Genomic DNA, 18964 nt, shown 5'->3' with positions numbered 1-18964 from the left:
CCTAAGACCTTCTCATGGTTTGCTCTTGCTTACCTTTCTAATTTATTTCTAGTTACTCCACTCCTTGTATGCTTTGCATCAAGCATTTCCAGACATGAACACACCAATTTCCTTTGCCTGGGAGACTGTCCACCCTCACTTCAACATTTGCCTGCCTAGGCCACCTCAAACTTTAAATATTATTTCCTTTTGGAGGCCTTTCCTGACTTCCTAGACTAGGTTTGGTGTCTGTGCTAGGAGCTTCCCTAACATAACATTCATTGTTCTTTGTTAATTTATCTGTATGCTCAGAAAGTAGGACTCTGTCTATTCACTGTTGTATCCCCAATACCCAGCAGAGTAACTGCAGGCATCAAACATTTTTGCTGAATAAATAGAAATATAATAAATGTAAAAAGAAAAAGAAAAACAAATCATTAATAATAGATGTGCTCCTTTATCTGGTGTGGTCTAGATAAAAAGTTGCTATAGGTTTTCTTTAAAGTCAAGTATAACATTTCATGGCTTTCATAGGTAAGAATGAAATAGATACTTTTAAGTAATCTTGGAAGCTGTTACAGTAGAAGACAGATTGTGATTTGATGACTCTTGTGTCTTCTGTATTGCTTCCAGGCCAGAAAGCTGTAATTTTATTACTCCTGGAGACATCAATGTCCTATATCAAGAGAGTAGTATTGAAACAGCTAGCCTAAAGGCAGGATGGATAAATAAGAAATTTATCAAGAAGTCTTTGAGTTCTTCTGAGTCTTTGAGACACATACACAAGGAACATATTTATATAGACTATAAAATATTCAAAATCATTATCACTAAACAAATTTATCTATTATAGCAAAAAGAAGAGAGTATATATATCCTGAGAAGAATGACTTCAATACATGCTCAGCTGTCTTTAAATTTTTTTTTTCTAAAGAAAAAAAGTCAGGGCAGCTGGCCTTACAATAATGAGAAAAGATATTGATAAGTAGTCTGTTAAAAAAAAAAAAAAAATAGTGCCTGAAATGTTCATTCAAGGCTGGTATTCATTCTTTATTCAGAGCCTGGCTGTCAGACCTGAAAAGCAACAGAGATTACTGATGCATTCTACAGCCAAGTCATGGAGAACATAAATAAATTTGTTCTTAGTACAGCAATGAATAAAGGGAGAAAAAGACTTATTCTTTGTATTACAAGGGTTCTATGACCTCTGTTTGGCTTCAGTAAGATGATTTCTATTAATTACAGTTATATGACACAATTTAGAAATACCATAATTTGATATTTCATTTTCATTAGTTCAATGCAGCAAAGCTGTCTTTAAATCCTGATATTGCATGATTAATATCCTGCATTGGTTCATTTGCACTTATTTATTAAGTAGTTAACATAGAGATCATGAATTCCAAAAGGAATTTATTGGACTATTTAGGAGCCTTAAATAATTTATGCTTGCTTCAGTTTAGGGAGGTAGTTTTCAGAAAAAAAAAGAAGATGGGGTCAAGATAACTGTAGTAGAGTGAAAACCAACAAAAAACCCAGCAGCGGTATGTTTACTAAAGTCAAAGTCAAAGCTATGTTTTGAAAGTCATTCATGAGAATTCCCATTAAATTAAAACACTTGATCAATTTTGCTCCCTGCCTTAATAAATTACTTCAGAAATATTAATAACTTTCACCTTTTGGCCAGAAGGGGCGATTCTATGCTTTCCATTTCTTAAATTACACACACACACACACACACACACACACACGCACATGTGCGTGCATACACAGAGTTTTTATGAAGCTAGGACTAGTTTTATGTCAACTCTATTACTGAGATCAGCAGGGGAAATTTTTTTAAGCAGGAGCAGTGTCTAGGAAGATATGATTTTAAGAGCCTTAGTAGACAGAACCAAAAAGGTATTTCCGAACCCGTTTACAAGAAGAGATATCGTGAGTTGCCTGTTTAAGACAAGGCCGCTGATGTCTTGTGAGTAACCGATTCGGCAAACTTGAGTAGTTAATAACTGTGATGCAAAATGGCTTAAGTATCACTTGAAGAAAGCCTATAAAAGAATTAGAGAAACTGAAAAGGAATATGAAGTGCAGTTGTGGTGATCTGAGAAGACTTCATGAAAATATGGATGTGAGATTGTTGTTGAAGAAAAAGGGTAGGGCTTTTTAAAAGTGGAAATAAAGGGTAGTGTTTCATAATTTACAGAACACAACTGAAATGAACATTTTTCTTATTTATCTTTAATACATATTTATAATATGAAAATGCTTCAGAAGTCATCTCATCTGCCCAAATAGATTATAAATTATGAAAAGTAGTAGTTATAGCTTAAAACACCTTATAAATCTGCAGCTTACAAATATCCCTTACTTAGGAAAAGTTATAGACACACTTCTTTTCCCTGCATAATGACTGAATTGCATCCCAAATTCCACTGTTGCTAAGTATTTTCCTCCCCTTCTTTTGTCCCACCATTATTGGGAAGGGGAAGGAACAGTGTTACAAAAAAAAAAAAGAATGTCACAGGGATTGACAGTTTCAAGGAAGTAGAGTATATGCAGAAAATAAAGATCAAATAAATTAAGAACTAAAGAGTGTTTGTTGGATTTGGTAATATGGAGGTAAATGGGTGACTTCAACCATAACAATTGAAGCCAATTATTTCTGCACAATATGTAATTAATTTTTTCTGACTCTATGCTTATGCACGACCTTGTGGAACAGTAACATAATTCAATAAGAAAGAAAATAGTCATTACCCAGTAACTTTCATTCTTCTTAGGGTATTAAAATTAACTACTGAATGATTTGCTCCAAAAGTCTCTCAGCAAGGTAAGTTGAATACTAGATTGAAAAGTTATTTTGATTTTAAAATAAATACTACATGTATGGCCTCTTCAGCCTGTGGGCACTTTCTTATCTTCTAGGAATGTTCTGAAAAACAAACAAAAAAAACTATCATAAACTATTTAGGATATACACTGCCAGTCTTTACAACAGATCCACTTCTATTATTAAGTTTGGGACTGACATGTACACACTGCTATATTTAAAACAGATAACCAGCAAGGACCTACTGTATAGCACAGGGAACGATGCTCGATAGTCTGCAATAACCTAAATGGGAAAAGAATTTGAAAAAGAATAGATACATGTATGTGTATAACTGAATCACTTTGCTGTACACCTGAAACTAACACAACATTGTTAATCAACTATGCTCCAATATAAAATAAAAATTAAAAAAAAAAAAGACAAAAAGAAATCTTCAACCATTTCCTTTTGTATCTCCCTTAACTGCACCAATACCAGTATCATTCCCTTTTTAGTTACCTGGCTACAATTGAGCTTTACAAAAACTATCTACTAGCTACTGCCTTTTGATCATAAGCACCTTTGGAAAGACAAACTTTAAATTGTGCCACATTTTCTTGAGTTAAATTCAACAATATACAGTTTTGTAAGGTGGGAAGGAAACTCAAATGGCTATCTAATTTCTTGTTCTAGGTCTAGGCAAATCTACCTAAAAGAGCAAAAGCAGATCTTTTTATTAAAGCCACTGTGAAATGTTTTTTATGTCCAAACCGTATTGCTACTGGAGGACTTAGTTCATCATTCCTCTTCTACAAGGATTACAGATCATTAGCTACCTAAAACCCCCTCAAATTAGCAGGTTACCAATGACCTCATGTTTCAGCTATCTATTGCCACAATGCTATGCAAAATAATCCACCTCAAAACTTAGGTGTAAGACAATAAACATTTATTTTTACTCATGAATTTATAGGTCAGCTGAACAGTTCTTCTGGGCTGGGCTAATTTTAGCTAGGCTTGCTCATCTGTCTACAGTCAGCCAGCAGGTGAGCTTGCAATTGGCTCGTCTAAGTTGGCCTCACTTGGGATAGTTCTCTGCATGAGGTTTCTGAACTTCTAGCAGGCTAGGCTGAGCTTACTTTTTCCACATGCTTTTGGCCAAAATAAGTCTCAGGACACCCAGATTCAAAGGGGGTGGTAACAGAACCCATCTTTTGATGGGAGTAGCTGGGATAGAGGGATCCCTCTATTGATGGGATAGAAGGAAGGATGAAGATTACAGTCACTTTTATAGTCAAACTACCAAAGCCCCATTTAGTCTTTTCTTCATACTAAATAATCTGATATTGATGCTGCTTCTCATCCATCCCTGAATCTGGACTGTGTAAACATTAACAACTAATTTTATCATTGCAAAACATAATTTCAAGAATGCTGTTAAACTGAAGTCAAGATGTGCTGAAATTAGAGAGCAAGTTGAGATTTTAATTTAAGAGCATAAGGAGTTGAAAAATACTGATTTTTTGACTTTAGGAAAAAAATGACATAAAAGCTACCTTATACACTAGACAATATGAGTCTGTACAATTAAGAGGAAATTACACAGCTTAAGTAGTTTTTAAATTTTTCATTGACTTTTTAGAGCCTACTTTATATTATTTGATAAACTATCAGAAAGTTTTATTCAAAGAGGTAACACCCATGAACCTTTAAAATGAACCATTTATTAAATCAGACTGTTATTCTTAACAGTTATGTAAGTTACATGGTTTATGTCAGAGTATTTCACATGGAAAATTTTTAAACTCTTATAGGCAAGCAAAATTGTACCACACAATATATAAGTAGGAAGGGGATACTGCTAAACATTCAAATAAGGCAAGTATTTTAAAACAATAAAACAATAATTAAAAATTCAAGCATTCCTTTAAGAGAATTCAATACTACAAGCTAAATGTACTTTCTGAGTGTATTCATATAAAGGCAGTGTTTCTTCTTTTAAAACGTCAGGAAATGGAATAAGGCTCATTAACAGATACAGCTGCCCTCAAGATTTTTAATCTCAGTTGCTCTTTAAATTAAAATTCACAAAGTGCACAATTAAGATATATCAAAAAACTGAATCAGCTACTCTAACAACAGCTGTCCATGCTTAATACTTAGTGGTTTATTTGACCAAATGATGCCTTTTCAGGGAAAAATAAAAAAAGATAAGCCACTGTAAAACATTTAGTTTGAAATGTATGCTAATATTTTTCTTAGAAATCAAAAATTATGGAGGAAAAGGGTTATTTACCTCAAGGAAAAGAAAGCAAAACACTGGAATGACCAAACATTTTCAAAGAACAAGCACCACAAAGGACATTTGCATTCGGTTTTGTAATATTTATCAATGCATTTTTTCTTACTCCAACCAATCTACTTCATCAAATTCTGAATCATCTTCTGAATCACTGTATTCCACAGCAATACGGCGGGACAGGATGGTGGCAACATCATTTTCAATGCGTTCGTGTTTAGCTTCCTGTTCACGCTGCTCTTCGACTTTTCGTAGCTGAATACCTGATATAGTAAATCCAAACCATTCATTGTAAACCAAAATACAAAATACTAGATATTATTAGATATTATTAATCTAATAAATTCAAATACACATGAGAAATACTAACAGGAAAATAAAAAGCTAGTTCTATTAAAAAGAATTTGAAGATTTGATGAAACTTACCACATACCCCAGTGGATGTCTATAGTTTATTTAGCCATTATGGTCTATTGTGCTTCCCTACTCACCACCTCCTAAAGTTAACCAGGTGATACATTTCTTTTGTTACCTCTACGGTCAAATAAATTAAACATCGTTGAGCGTATTTTCTGTGGCTTTGTTCTCCCCAGTACTTGAGGGAAAGGCACTATTATTCATTCTATACTGTTAGTGCCTGGCATATAGTAGGAAATGTTGGCTGAATAAATAAATGAATGTGACAGGTCGTTCCTTTGTTACTAAGGTAGGAACCTTAATCCTTTAAAGGTATTGGTAAAGCAAGTGTCACTTACATACCAAATGGACAGCCTTAACACTGAGGAAAATACCATTTTAAAAGGAGTTAATATATATATTGAATATAATATTTACAAAGGGTTTTAACTAAATTTTCTATAACATTTAAGTCTGATGCTTTTAATTTCTCATTCATTCAATAAACATTTTAAGAATACCTACTAAGTATGAAAATAAAATGATTAATGTGACATTTTCTTGAAAAAGACTTAAAATATAAATTGAACATAGCTTTACTTTCTAAAGACCACTTGTACAAAAACATGAGCATCTAAACTTTTATAAATGAAGAAAACATTATTGTCTCAAATATTTAGAAAGGTTCTAATGCTACCATTGCAATGTTTTTAACGGCTCTTGAGAAAATTACCTTTTCGTATTGCTTCCAGAAGTACACTTCTGGCATCACTGATTACAGGTAGGGTTGATGGGTGACGCTTTGGCTCAGAAGCAGGTATAACTTGTGATGGAGGAGATGGAGGCATTAATGGAACATGGGGACCTGGGGCAGTAGATGGAGTTGGATGTAGCCCAGAGGGAGGATGAGCAAGAGCTGTAACTGAGACAGGTGATGATGGTCGAATGCCAGGTGGAGGCAGAGGAGGCGGTGGTGGGGGCGGAGGCAGCCCCTGGACTTCTCCTTGTGGGAGTGGGTGAACTGGTACAGTCTCGCATACTGGGGCAGCTCTAGCTACCGGTGGAGAGGGCTGTACTAGAGGAGGTGCAATTGGAGGAGGAGCTGGGTGAAGAACTCCAGGGGCAATCTGAAGAGGAGCTGGAGGCGGTGGTACTGCTGGAGCTTGCAAAGCAGTGGTTGGAGGTGGAGGTGGGGGAGGTACTGGTGGGGGGGGAGTCGAAGTCATTGAAGCTCTTAATGAAGAAGTTGACAAGGCAGATGGAAGAGGTGGTGGAGGAGGTGGGGGGGTGGCGCTCACAAACACAGGTGTCCTGCCTGTAGCTGGTGACTGAGGACGATTTTCTATCAAACCTGTAGCAGAACTGAAACGATAAAGAGATCCTAGCAAGTTATTTAAAGAGAAAAAACTAACCACACAAAACATAAATGGCTACCAGTAATTATAACAAGGTAGAGGCATTAACATGTTCCTACAAAAATTAAAAATTCTTCAGCAATATTTAGAATGAAATGAGAACTAAAAGTACACTAACAAGAAAATCAATACGTGGTGCTTTGATTTATAATATTCTAAATGATCTCATCCTCTCATGCAACTTTCATATCCACTCGAGCATTTTATGCTTCCTTTGATAAATAAAATGCTCAATTTTACACTGTGATATGAGTCTTCATAATGACTCAACATTTATCATATTACAACACTTGTATTGCTATACCTGTGGCCAAAACAATACTGTATTTGTATTGAAGCTATTAAGACTCATTATATGTCATTTCAGTTAAATCAATGACAACTAATTACAAACCACAAAAGGAAATTTATGGCCCTCTTCCTTGCTGAGGATGGAACATCAAATGAGTCAGTGATATAAGATTGATCTTTTTAACTGAAAATTGTAAAGCTGATCTCTATTTCTCTATTAAAAAAATTTATAATGTGGATAACAGTGGACAAAATGAAACTTCAAAAAGCTTTACTAAAAGATTATTATGAGCAATTGTCTATTCTCTCTCAAATTCTTAAGAGTATTTCCCCCAATATCAAATTAACATTTATAATCAAGTCTTTGGTTCCCACTTCTTTGTCCCTAACCACATACCAAATATTCTTAATTTTTATTAATATATTGCAGATCATGTGCTTGATAACAAAGCTATAATAAAATGAAACACACGTTAATCTTTAAATTATCATTAGCTAAAATTTCCCAAGAGACTGTGTCAGCTCTTATCAGAGGCTGGCAAATTACGGGCCAAATCTGACCCGATCCCTGTTTTTGTAAATAAAGTTTTGTTGAAACACAAACATATTCATTTGTTTATGTATAGTCCATGGTTGCTTTCATTCAACAATGGCAGAGTTGAGTAGTTGTGACAGAAGCCATATGTCCTAAAGCTGAAAACATTTATTATGTGGGCCTTTAAAGAAAAAGGTTACCAACATGTGAGATGAAACATCACGTGCTTGTTCTGACATACCTGATACAGGTGGGTATGGGCTTTGCATCTCCTGCTCCATGCACTGGTGGAGGTGGAGGTGGTTCATGTGGTCTGACTAAGACCCTTTCCTCAGCTCTCGTCAGAAGCTCACTCATCTGACTAAACGGCAAGGCAGAAAGCGAGTAAGATCCATCCATATGATCCACGTATGTCTGCGGTCTAAAAAAATATATACAGTATCAGTGTATTTTTCTTGAATAACTGGTGAAGTAAAATGTTCTGCCTGAGATATTTAAGGTTTATCCTTTGAATGCCAATATTTTAACTACTTTAAGAAACTCCTTTCAGAAATTTATTACATTCATCCTGCTTTTAAAACACAGAATGCTGCTCACAATGCAACCTTTCCTTGCTGATTCAGGTTATTATGATGACCTTCAGTTATTTTATTATTTTATAATATAATACTAATTCTATTCACAAGGGTGAAAAGTATTACTTTCATAATCTGATAAACAAGAAAAGAAAATAACTTTTAGCCAATTGTGTTCAAAGCTATCTGCCTCTATTTAATTTTTTTCTTTACAATAAGATGCCAATGACAACAAGCTAGAATATGAAAACTGGAATTTTCTACCACCAGAATATCCTGCTGTTCTTTTGAACCTAAATGACTTCCAAGTGTCTGGTGCCCAAGGGAGATAGGTCTCCCTGATACTAGTAGCACAGAGATGGCTAACTACAATGTTTTTGTTTTTTTGCTGTTTTCAAAGGTGCTAAGGTACTCAGAAAATAGCTGAGTAACATAATAACATGTGATTTAAGTCAGATTTAAGCAAAATTTTAGATACTTTGAGCATGTGAAGACTTATAAATATTTACTGACTGTAGTGCATGCTGGAGACAAAGCTGGACTTAAAAGATGTGTACAAAGCAAGTTAGAAATTATTATATTTACACAACTGGGTCAGCTCAATACCTCAATCACTTAACAGTGATTAGAAATAAATGTCTGTCTACAGATTATTAATTTAAAAAAAAATCAGTCCTTCCAGTCTCTTTCTCTCAGGACTGCATATAGATAGTACCTCATATGTATATCACTCCTAAAATAGGCCAAAATAATTTACACTTATTATTTGAAAGAAAGTCTTAAGTTCTTTTCCATTCAAAAATCAATAACTATAAAACATATAATAATAACTATAATCAACTGTACACAAATTTCTTCACAGAGAGATGCTAGTATAATGTTTGTTAGGGTTGCATTAGTTAGACAGGGCCCCTGGCCACTGAGAAAGGAAAAGGACCTATTGCATATTTCTGCAAAAGGGGATGAGTAATTTTGTTCTGAAAGTCCTGATATATCTGAGGTGGAAGATGTGGCATAGAAAGGAAGTCAGGGGAAAGAAAAAGGAACAAAATATAACCCCCTTCCAATTCCTATTTTATATGCAGTGAACCAATAATACTTCAAAAAAAAAATCCAGACCCCATTACTCTATTATGAAATTCTAAGGCTCTGCCTGAACTACTGAGAGGGAGCTGAGACTTCATATGAAAGTTAAAACAACACCGAAGATCATCTACTCCAACCACTTCTTTCTACAGATGAGAAAACTGAAGTCTGGGTACAAAAATGACCTGCCCAAGATCAGACTTCAGTAGGCTCACAGTGGTCAGGGTTTCAAAATCAACTCAATACTTATAGAACAGGGTCTGTCAATTCAACAGTTCAGGACCTAAGACTTAGACATATAGATATTAGAAATAAAGCCAGTGTTTTACCATTAATTTTGTTTAAAAAAACAAACAAAAGAAAAGAAACCTTGTTTCAAAATGAGAGGCCGGTCCATTAGCAACTTCAATATGCTTATGTAAGAGATTAGCATCATCTTCAGCCAGCTCTGGACCTTGGGCCAGCTTCTGCCATTCTCTCCGCCTGTCATGGGGTGCTCTTGGCACTTTTTCTGGTTCATGAGGACGATCTAGATTTTTCTGCTATAACAGATGTATTGAAACAAAGCCAAATGTTGAAGTACTATGTTTTTAAAAAGAGGTTATAACAATGAAAATAGAATTCTAACATCAGTATTGAAAAAGAAAATGTCATCATAATATAGTAAAAGTAACACAGATATAGTTCATTTGTGCATTCAGAGTTAAATCTTAGCTAGTTTGCTTTTAATCCCACTTTCGAATGCTTTTTTAACCTTTAAATGAAATTGATGTATCAGATAAAAATAGTATGTCTACGTAATAAAACTTGAGGTCAGAAAGTCCTTCCAGATGAAAAAAGATTCATCAACTCTGCTCCCACATTATTAGTTTTTGCTATAATGAGTGAAATTTCTACAATTAATGGCACTGCCTACCTCTAGCCAAAACCTGAAAATTTACTAAGGTTCTGTTATCTGAGAAACGACTAATTAGCTAGCCAATACATTAGAAAAAAATCCAATTACCCAATTAAACCATAATAACTGTCACTCAACAGAAAATAGGGTATTTGAAAAATAAAACAAAAAGTGATTCCAACTGTGGGAGAAAAAGTATAGAAAGAAACCAAAGGGGCCAAGCAGGTAACATACGTGAATAAAAAGAGTCAGATATAAGATGAGGCCTGCACTGAACTAGACGGGTATGTCCATCTAAGGCATTCCAGTTCAAAAATTTAAAAACCACTGTGTTTGTCAAACAAAACTGCTTGCAAGCATAGTCTGGGCTACCAGTCACCAGTCTGCAAACTCTGGCTAGAACACTGGTACACTGTCTAGTGCAGAAAATAATAACATGTAGGCATTTTGGGGAAGAGCGGGGAGAGCAGAGATAGCTATAGGAGAAACAGAGGGATGATAAAGACAAACTTTGCCACCTTTATAATTCTGCCTAAATCCAACTTTGCTTCCTCCTTCTATATTTCTAGTTATCATTAACATGGAATAAAACAGATCCAAGTGAATTTTATTAGAAAGCAGAAAATGATAATACAGCAGACAGGTAACAGGAATTTAGTGAGACTGTTATAAGCCTTCCATTTAGGATATATGCTCTGTGGTAAGAAAATATTAACTTAATCTACTTTACCAATATCTGTACAATATTCCTTTGCTCTGCTTTAGCAGAATGCCTTTCTCTTCCCTGGTCCACTTAATTCTTATTTGTTCTTCAAGATTCATTACAAGCTTTGTTGAAGTGTTTATCAGCCCCGTCCTCCCTAAAGCAGGTGCTATTTTGTGCCACTCAAACCCTCCATGCATACCTCTCTGTTAGGGGGGCACTTATCACACCATATTATAATAACCTAATTGTTCATTTGCTCCCCATTAGACTGTGATCTTTCTGTGTGGTTATAAAGACTTCAGTATTTGACCATATGGACCAAATAAAACTGTCAAAGTACAGAATTAATAAAGTTCCACATATGCAACAAATCACAAATACATGAAAACTAACTTCAATTTTTTGAATTTCTTGTAATACCTTCTGCTTCCTCTTTTCCTTCCTCTTATCCTCTGTATCTTGTAACATTTTTTCTTTCCATAGATCAAAGAAATATGAAGGATTGGTATAAAACTTCAAACCTTCTTTACCATCATCTCTGAAGTATAAAATATCAGTTAAAATATACATTAGTAAGACTTAGAGAGGCAATAGGAATAGAAGTAATTTTACTAAAATTGTTTCCTCTTACATTAACAAAATATAGCATGTGTAAAAATATTGGCAAAATAAAAGAATATGCACCAATAGAACATTTCTCACAAATCAGACAGGAAACTAAGGAAAATGGAAAACCAGAAGTTTTTCAGAGTTGGTATTCATAATTTAAAGGTACAACTGGACAATTTTCATCCCTAACTTCTGCTGAATGCTAAGTTTTCTATAAGTCCTGTGGGAAATTCCAGTAATTACAAATGATTCTGCCAAAGATAAAAGCCTGAAAGGACAACAGAACAGAGAAACTATACAGGGTTTCTGCCAATACTCTAATTTACTTATCATCTTACCAAATCCAAAAAATATCACCAAATAGTCATTCTAATAGTAATAGTTATATCCAATGCCTTGCATACTGACAAATAGTTTCAAATAACTATCCAAATACCATTTTATTCAGGACACGTGTTGTGCCTCAAATCATCCATTTAACAATTCATGTGAAAGACTCCAAAGAAAGGCTGAATAAGTCCAGATTTCTTTAAATGGTAAAAAAAATCTAAAAACAGATACTACATATTCATTACACAGAAATTTAATGCAAAGATCAAGAGTAGACAAGAACCAGAAAAAAACAATATTTATTTTATTAATGTGGTGGGATTTTGAACTCTTTATTTTTTCTTTTCCATCTAATTAGAAGTTAAATTAAAAAGACAGTAACAACTCCTTGTCTCTTCATATTCATGTTTGCCATTGGCTTTTCTTAAAAACACTTGTCAAAACAACTCCTTTGAGTAAGGCTTGTTTTTTGTATGCCCAAACCTTGGGAACTCACCTAGTGAATAAAGCAAAGGTTTTCTAAAGGTGGTGGATAAGGAGGGTTCTCTGCATTGGTCAGGAGACCAGTGAAATAAAGAATGTTTGGGGATTTAGCATTTAAAGGTAGACTGCTACATATCTGAACTTGAAGTCTGAAATAAATAACTGGCCTTCTTACTTATTAGTGTACTGACCTGTAAGGAGTGAGTATATTGAGAGGTGGAGGCTGTTCACAAACATCGTACGTCTCCTGCAATGGAACAGGCAAAGTCCTGCGGTCGAAAAGCTGCTGATCTTGAACTGTAGAACTTCGGAAAGCTTTTCTCATGGTTATATCTTGCAAAGACACTAAAACAAAAATCCAAAATGTATTGTTTTATTTTACTAAGATGATTTAACATAAGGACAAATTCATATACCGTATTTGTTTAAAAGTCAGAAGGTCGTGACTGTTAGTGGCTTATGAATCAGGAACCATATTTTAAATGTTCTATCACTATATGTCACATCATTTTGTGCTTTATTTTCCCAATTAGATGGATCTTAATGCAACCTCTGATTTCTCAGGCTCTAATGACACCTGAAGCATATGCTACATTTCCCATCAAATGCACCTTTTCCTTTTCTCTCCTTGCCATCCCCAGCCCCCACCAACCTACATTTTCCTCTTTTTTTTCTATAATCTTTTTTCCATCTCCCTTTATTACTTTTATTTAGCTTATACCAATAACACTAAAGGAATTACTTAGTTATCAGTGGCATTCTGGGCTAAATGCACTATTGCCTTCTATGATTTAGAGACTATAAGTATGATACATGGACTATAAAGTTAAAACAAACTTATTGTAAAGAAAATTAAGTTTTCAAGTACTGGGCAAACTGTACTGTTGTCTATTTCACTTATCTTTTATCTTGTTCTATAAGGATCTCCAATTAACTACAAGTTCTTGAAGACTGAGGCTATCTTGTCCATTAGTTTCTCCAATAAGTTATTAACACAGCCCCATCATACATATGAGGATTTAAAATAACTTCATTTGCTCAGTTTCTTTTGGACTGTGCAGCATGTTAAAATAAAAAATTTACCAAAATACTAGATTTTTAACTCTTAGAGTGATTTCTTGATATTAAAAAATTAGGTGATTTTTTTACATATTTAATATGGCTTTTAGTACAAATGCCTTATACCATAGAAAGGTCAGTACTAAATAATCATAACAATTCTTAAATTATTTTTCTCCCTAAAATAGTATCTCTTTCATCCTTACAAATAAAATTCACTCAACGTGAATGTTTGGGTCTATGAAATAAGTGGAGCAGTGAGGCTGGCTATGCAATAGCCACAACATGACTGCATTCCCAGCAATTCCACTTCTACCTGACTTGTAACACACTTAAAAACACCAAAATAAAATTCAGAGAAGGAAAAAGGTTTTTTTCCCACTATCACTAAAGAGTAGTATGAGAGATACTTAGTGAGTATAAACTATAGTGCTAGATGCTTTCACTAATTTTTACTTAAGCTTTATAACAATTTAATGGGATAGGAATTATTATCCCATTTTTAAATATAAGAAAATAGAAAATATTATATAACTGGCCCAAGGTAAAATGGTAAATAAGCAGTAGTGCCAGAACAGAAAATGCAGATCTGTCTGCCTTTGAGGCTAATCTCTCTGCCCCAATACCACACGCTGTTCCTCTGGCTCTTATCAGAAGTGGCCTCTGTTTTCTGCAATCAAAGTGGATCAATTTTTGCCACCCTCCTACCCCACTTATTAACCGTAAGCATGAAACCTAGTGTTTGATCTCCCAAAACTGTCTTAGTAAAGGATATAAAGAACATGTAAAGTAATAAGCATTTTTCTATCTTCAGCTCCTCTCATTTATCATTTCTTTCATTTGTTAACAGACCAATGTGACAAAGCCCCTTCCAGTTGCCAACAATGACATCTGATATTACTTAGTGTTATATAACACGGTAAGTCAGCACAATATGTTTGTAAACATAACTGAATTAAAGATAATGGTACAGATCTTTGTTTAAACACTCAGTTTTTTACCCTTTCTAAATTACTGTTACTTACTATTTAATGGTAATTAAAAACCCCAAAATATTGATATTACATTCTGTAATTTATTATTCTACTCAATGTTATTTTATGTGAACTTTAACTGAGTTAAAAAATCTAGGTTAAATAACTTTGAAAATTCCTCTATTCAACATCCCCATGACAATTCCAAATTAAGTAGTTCAACTTTTAGATTCTGAATTCTTCCCAATGCTCTATATAATTTTAAAGGAAACTGAATAATTCCAGTAGTTGTTGGCACATTAAGAATTTTTTTAAACACTTAAACACATCTTAAGTTATTTACTAGTACCTGTATTTTCATTTTCAATTTTAATGGGAATGCTAAAATATCTGTTAAAATATAACAGTATTTTCAAACTAAATATTAATTTTTATTTCTGTTACATAAAAGAACATAAAAGAACTGCCTGTATATTTCTATATTTTTAGATGAAATGTACTTGTAACTTACATGTTTAAATTATTTAAAAAAGAAATTTCGGATATAAATGACATATCTGAAAGTATGGCCATAAAATTTTTTTTAATATTAGCAATGATTTTTATCTCAAGAATTTCATGACATATAACAATATACATTGTATACATTATACGTTATAATACACACAAACATGTTTCAAGGGATACCACCAGGAAAAACAACCTACAGAATGAGAGAAAATCTTTGCAAATCATAAGATTTGGGACTTGGATCCAGAATATATATAGAATTTGCATAACTCAACAATAAAAAGAAAAATAATCCAAATTAAAAATGGGAAAAGGATCTGAACAGATATTTCTCCAAAGAAGATACACAAATGGCCAGTAAGTCTTTTAAACCCTGTTTTGTTTTCTTTTTTTTTAAGTTGGATTATTATTCTTTTTATTAATTTGTTGTTTGTTTGTTTTTTACATTTATACATCACTGTGAATTACATTTGACTGTAGCTTTATTAAAGGAAGAAACATATTTTAACTATCTATTTCTGTTAGATTTTTGGTACAATGTAAAGTCAGGTTCTAGATCCAGCCCTTTGCACAAATAGAATCATTTTTGTTTTAGTTGCTTTTAACTGAACTAGTTGCAGTTGTCAACATTTAAAAACAAGAGGTAGGAGATAAAAATCTAGACATCTGGCTTCTTGGACAAAAGAAAGATCTGGCATGACTAGACTGATTTTTACCTCATTTCATGTCACCCACATGCCAACAATCTGCTCCCTGTTTTGTACACAGTCTCTCAAAATTGCGCACTTGGTCCACTTCACTCAGAGTAACCTGGGTGTAAATCCTGGCTTTAAGTCCTAGCTCCACCACTTTCCTGCTTGGAGACTTGACTCTAAGTGGCTTATAAGCCATGAGAAGATGCTCAACATCATTAGTCATCAGGCAAATGCCAATATATTCTACAAAATGAACCAATATTGAAAACATTATGCTTAGAAATGAAAGAAGCCAGTCACAAAAGACCATATATTGTATGATTCCATTTATATGAAATGTCCAGAATAGGCAAATCCATAGAGACAGAAAGTAGATTAGTGATTGCTGGAGGCTATGGAGAGAAGGAGATGGGAAGTAACTACTGTTGGATATAGGGATTCTTTTTGGGGTGAGGAAAATGTTCTAAAACTGACTGTGGTGAGAGGTGCATAACTCTGTGAGAATACTAAAAACCACTGAATCATACACTTTAACTTTAGACAAGTTAATTGTAGGGTGTATGAAATATATTTCAGTAAAGCTGTTTTTTTGTTTTTTTCTTTTTAAGTACTGTTTGGCTTTTTCTCATATCCAGACCTATGAGTTTATATCTTTGCATGTAGAGGAAACTTAGCATAGTAAGTACTCACCTCTCCTTATTCAGGCATTAAATTAAGTTATGCCAGAAGTTGGTTCAATCACCAAAACAGCCATCATTATATTCTACCTTTTGCTTTTTCCAGTGATATCCTTTAATATTTTTATTGTTCAAGTTTAGATCTATTACGCAACTTACATTTATAATAAAAATGTTATTCCACAAAAAATATTTTGAACAGAGGATTGTAAGAGATTCACATTAAATAATACTCTAGGGTAGATAAGTGAAAATTATGTTCTTAGTAGTTTCACTTCTCTTTGTTAAAAAATAAACAAACAAAACAGAAAGAGGCATTTGAGAAACATCACCACTCAATGTATTCTATCAAGGCATGAAATGTTTTACCACTAAAGTTTCTACCATTATTTTAGCCTGTAATGTGGTTTTTTTAACCTAATGTCCCTAGTTTAATATTTCAGCATAGAACACTTTTGTCCTATACACTGGCAATTTGGGAACTTTTTTGTTTTTGGAAACGTTCATTTAAATTGGGAAGTAACATTTAAATAACGAGATCAGATTCTAGCAGTTTAGCAATATGTACACACAAAAGCATATTAAAAGGAATTGCATTCTTAAAGAATCAAACCTAAGAATTTCAGGTAATTTTCAAATAATTTTTATTTCTAAGACAAAAGTTTACAAACAAATTATAAGGCAGAAAAGAGAAAGAAAATGGAGGAAGAGTCTGGCCAAAGAAATTTTATGTCAAAAAATGAAGAGCTATTTAATATACAAAAAGAAGAGGTAAAAAAGGAAAAAAAAGAGTAGAAAACCCAGAAGACTCATGCTAATAGCATTTATACATAAGCCACCAATCTATTACAACATGTACAACAAAGGTCGTGGGTAAAAAAGTTGTGTAGTAAATTCCTTTTTTTTTTTAACACCTTTATTGGAGTATAATTGCTTTACAGTGGTGTGTTAGTTTCTGCTGTATAACAAAGTGAATCAGCTATACATATACAAATATCCCCATATCTCCTCCCTCTTGCATCTCCCTTCCACCCACCCTATCCCACTCCTACACGTGGACACAAAGCACCGAGCTGATCTCCCTGACTATGCGGCTGTTTCCCACTAGCTATCTATTTTACATTTGGTAGTGTATATATGTCCATGTCACTCTGTCACTTTGTCCCAGGTTACCCTTCTCCATCCCTGTGTCCTCACTCATGCCCATTCTCTACGTCTGTGTCTTTATTCCTGTCATGCCCCTAGGTTCTTCAGAACCATTTTTTTTTTTAAGATTCCATATATATGTGTTAGCATTCAGTATTTGTTTTTCTCTTTCTGACTTACTTCACTCTGTATGACAGTCTCTAGGTCCATTCACCTCACTACAAATAACTCAGCTTCGTTTCTTTTTATGGCTGAGTAATATTCCATTGTATATATGTGCCACATCTTCTTTATCCATTCATCTGTCGATGGACACTTAGGTTGATTCCATGTCCTGGCTATTGTAAATAGAGCTGCAATGAACACTGTGGTCCATGACTCTTTTTCAAATATGGTTTTCTGAGGGTACGTGCCCAGTATTGGGATTGCTGAGTCGTATGGCAGTTCTACTTTTAGTTTTTTAAGGAACCTCCATATTGTTCTCCATAGTGGCTGTATCAATTTACATTCCCACCAACAGTGCAAGAGGGTTCCCTTTTCTCCACACCCTCTCCAGCATTTATGTTTGTAGATTTTTTGATGATGGCCATTCTGACTGGTGTGAGGTAATAATACCTCGTTGTAGTTTTGATTTGCATTTCTCTAATGATTAGTGATGTTGAGCATATTTTCATGTGTGTGTTGGCAGTCTGTATACCTTCTTTGGAGAAATGTCTACTTAGGTCTTCTGCCCATTTTTGGATTGGGTTATTTTTTTTTGATATTGAGCTGCATGAGCTGCTTGTATATTTTGGAGATTAATCCTTTGTCAGTTGCTTCTTTTGCAAATATTTTCTCCCATTCTGAGGGTTGTCTTTTCGTCTTGTTTATGGTTTCCTTTGCTGTGCAAAAGCTTTTACGTTTCATTAGGTCTCATTTGTTTATTTTTGTTTTTATTTCCATTTCTCTAGGAGGTGGGTCAAAAAGAATCTTGCTGTGATTTATGTCATAGCGTGTTCTGCCTATGTTTTCCTCTAAGAGTTTTATAGTGTCTGGCCTTACATTTAGGTCTTTAATCCATTTTGAGTTTATTTTTGTGTATGGTGTTAGGGAGTGTCCTAATTTCATTCTTTTACATGTAGCTGTCCAGTTTTCCCAGCACCACTTACTGAAGAGGCTGTCTTTTCTCCATTATATAGTCTTGCCTCCTTTATCAAAAATAAGGTGACCATATGTGCATGGGTTTATCTCTGGGCTTTCTATCCTGTTCCATTGATCTATATTTCTGTTTTTGTGCCAGTACCATATTGTCTTGATTACTGTAGCTTTGTAGTATAGTCTGAAGTCAGGGAACCTGATTCCTCCAGCTCCATTTTTCTTTCTCAAGGCTGCTTTGGCTATTCGGGGTCTTTTGTGTTTCCATACAAATTGTGAAATTTTTTGTTCTAGTTCTGTGAAAAATGCCAGTGGTAGTTTCATAGGGATTGCATTGAATCTATAGATTGCTTTG

General features: G+C 34.1%; 1 protein-coding gene and 1 long non-coding RNA gene across 10 annotated transcripts in view; both read right to left on the bottom strand.

Annotated features, from left to right (window-relative positions):
* Nucleotides 1-18964, bottom strand: part of LOC309667197 — a 403215-nt gene that overhangs the window by 351825 nt on the left and 32426 nt on the right. The window lies entirely within an intron of this gene.
* The window catches only part of WASF1 (WASP family member 1), a 94468-nt gene continuing 76395 nt past the window's right edge, over nt 892-18964 (bottom strand). For all 9 annotated transcript variants that reach the window (XM_082475280.1, XM_082475286.1, XM_082475285.1 and 6 more), the window contains 6 exons: nt 12606-12759; nt 11413-11530; nt 9758-9930; nt 7969-8148; nt 6220-6848; nt 892-5353 (listed from right to left, as the gene is read on the bottom strand). In XM_082475280.1, the coding sequence (XP_082331406.1) occupies nt 5196-5353; nt 6220-6848; nt 7969-8148; nt 9758-9930; nt 11413-11530; nt 12606-12759 (1412 nt within the window). In that variant the 3' untranslated portion in view covers nt 892-5195. The remainder of the gene's footprint in view (nt 5354-6219; nt 6849-7968; nt 8149-9757; nt 9931-11412; nt 11531-12605; nt 12760-18964) is intronic.

The sequence above is a fragment of the Balaenoptera physalus genome (genome assembly GCF_965194825.1).
Source record: "Balaenoptera physalus genome assembly, chromosome: 9".
Classification (NCBI taxonomy): domain Eukaryota; kingdom Metazoa; phylum Chordata; class Mammalia; order Artiodactyla; family Balaenopteridae; genus Balaenoptera; species Balaenoptera physalus.
This window is presented reverse-complemented; position numbering and strand designations above follow the sequence as displayed.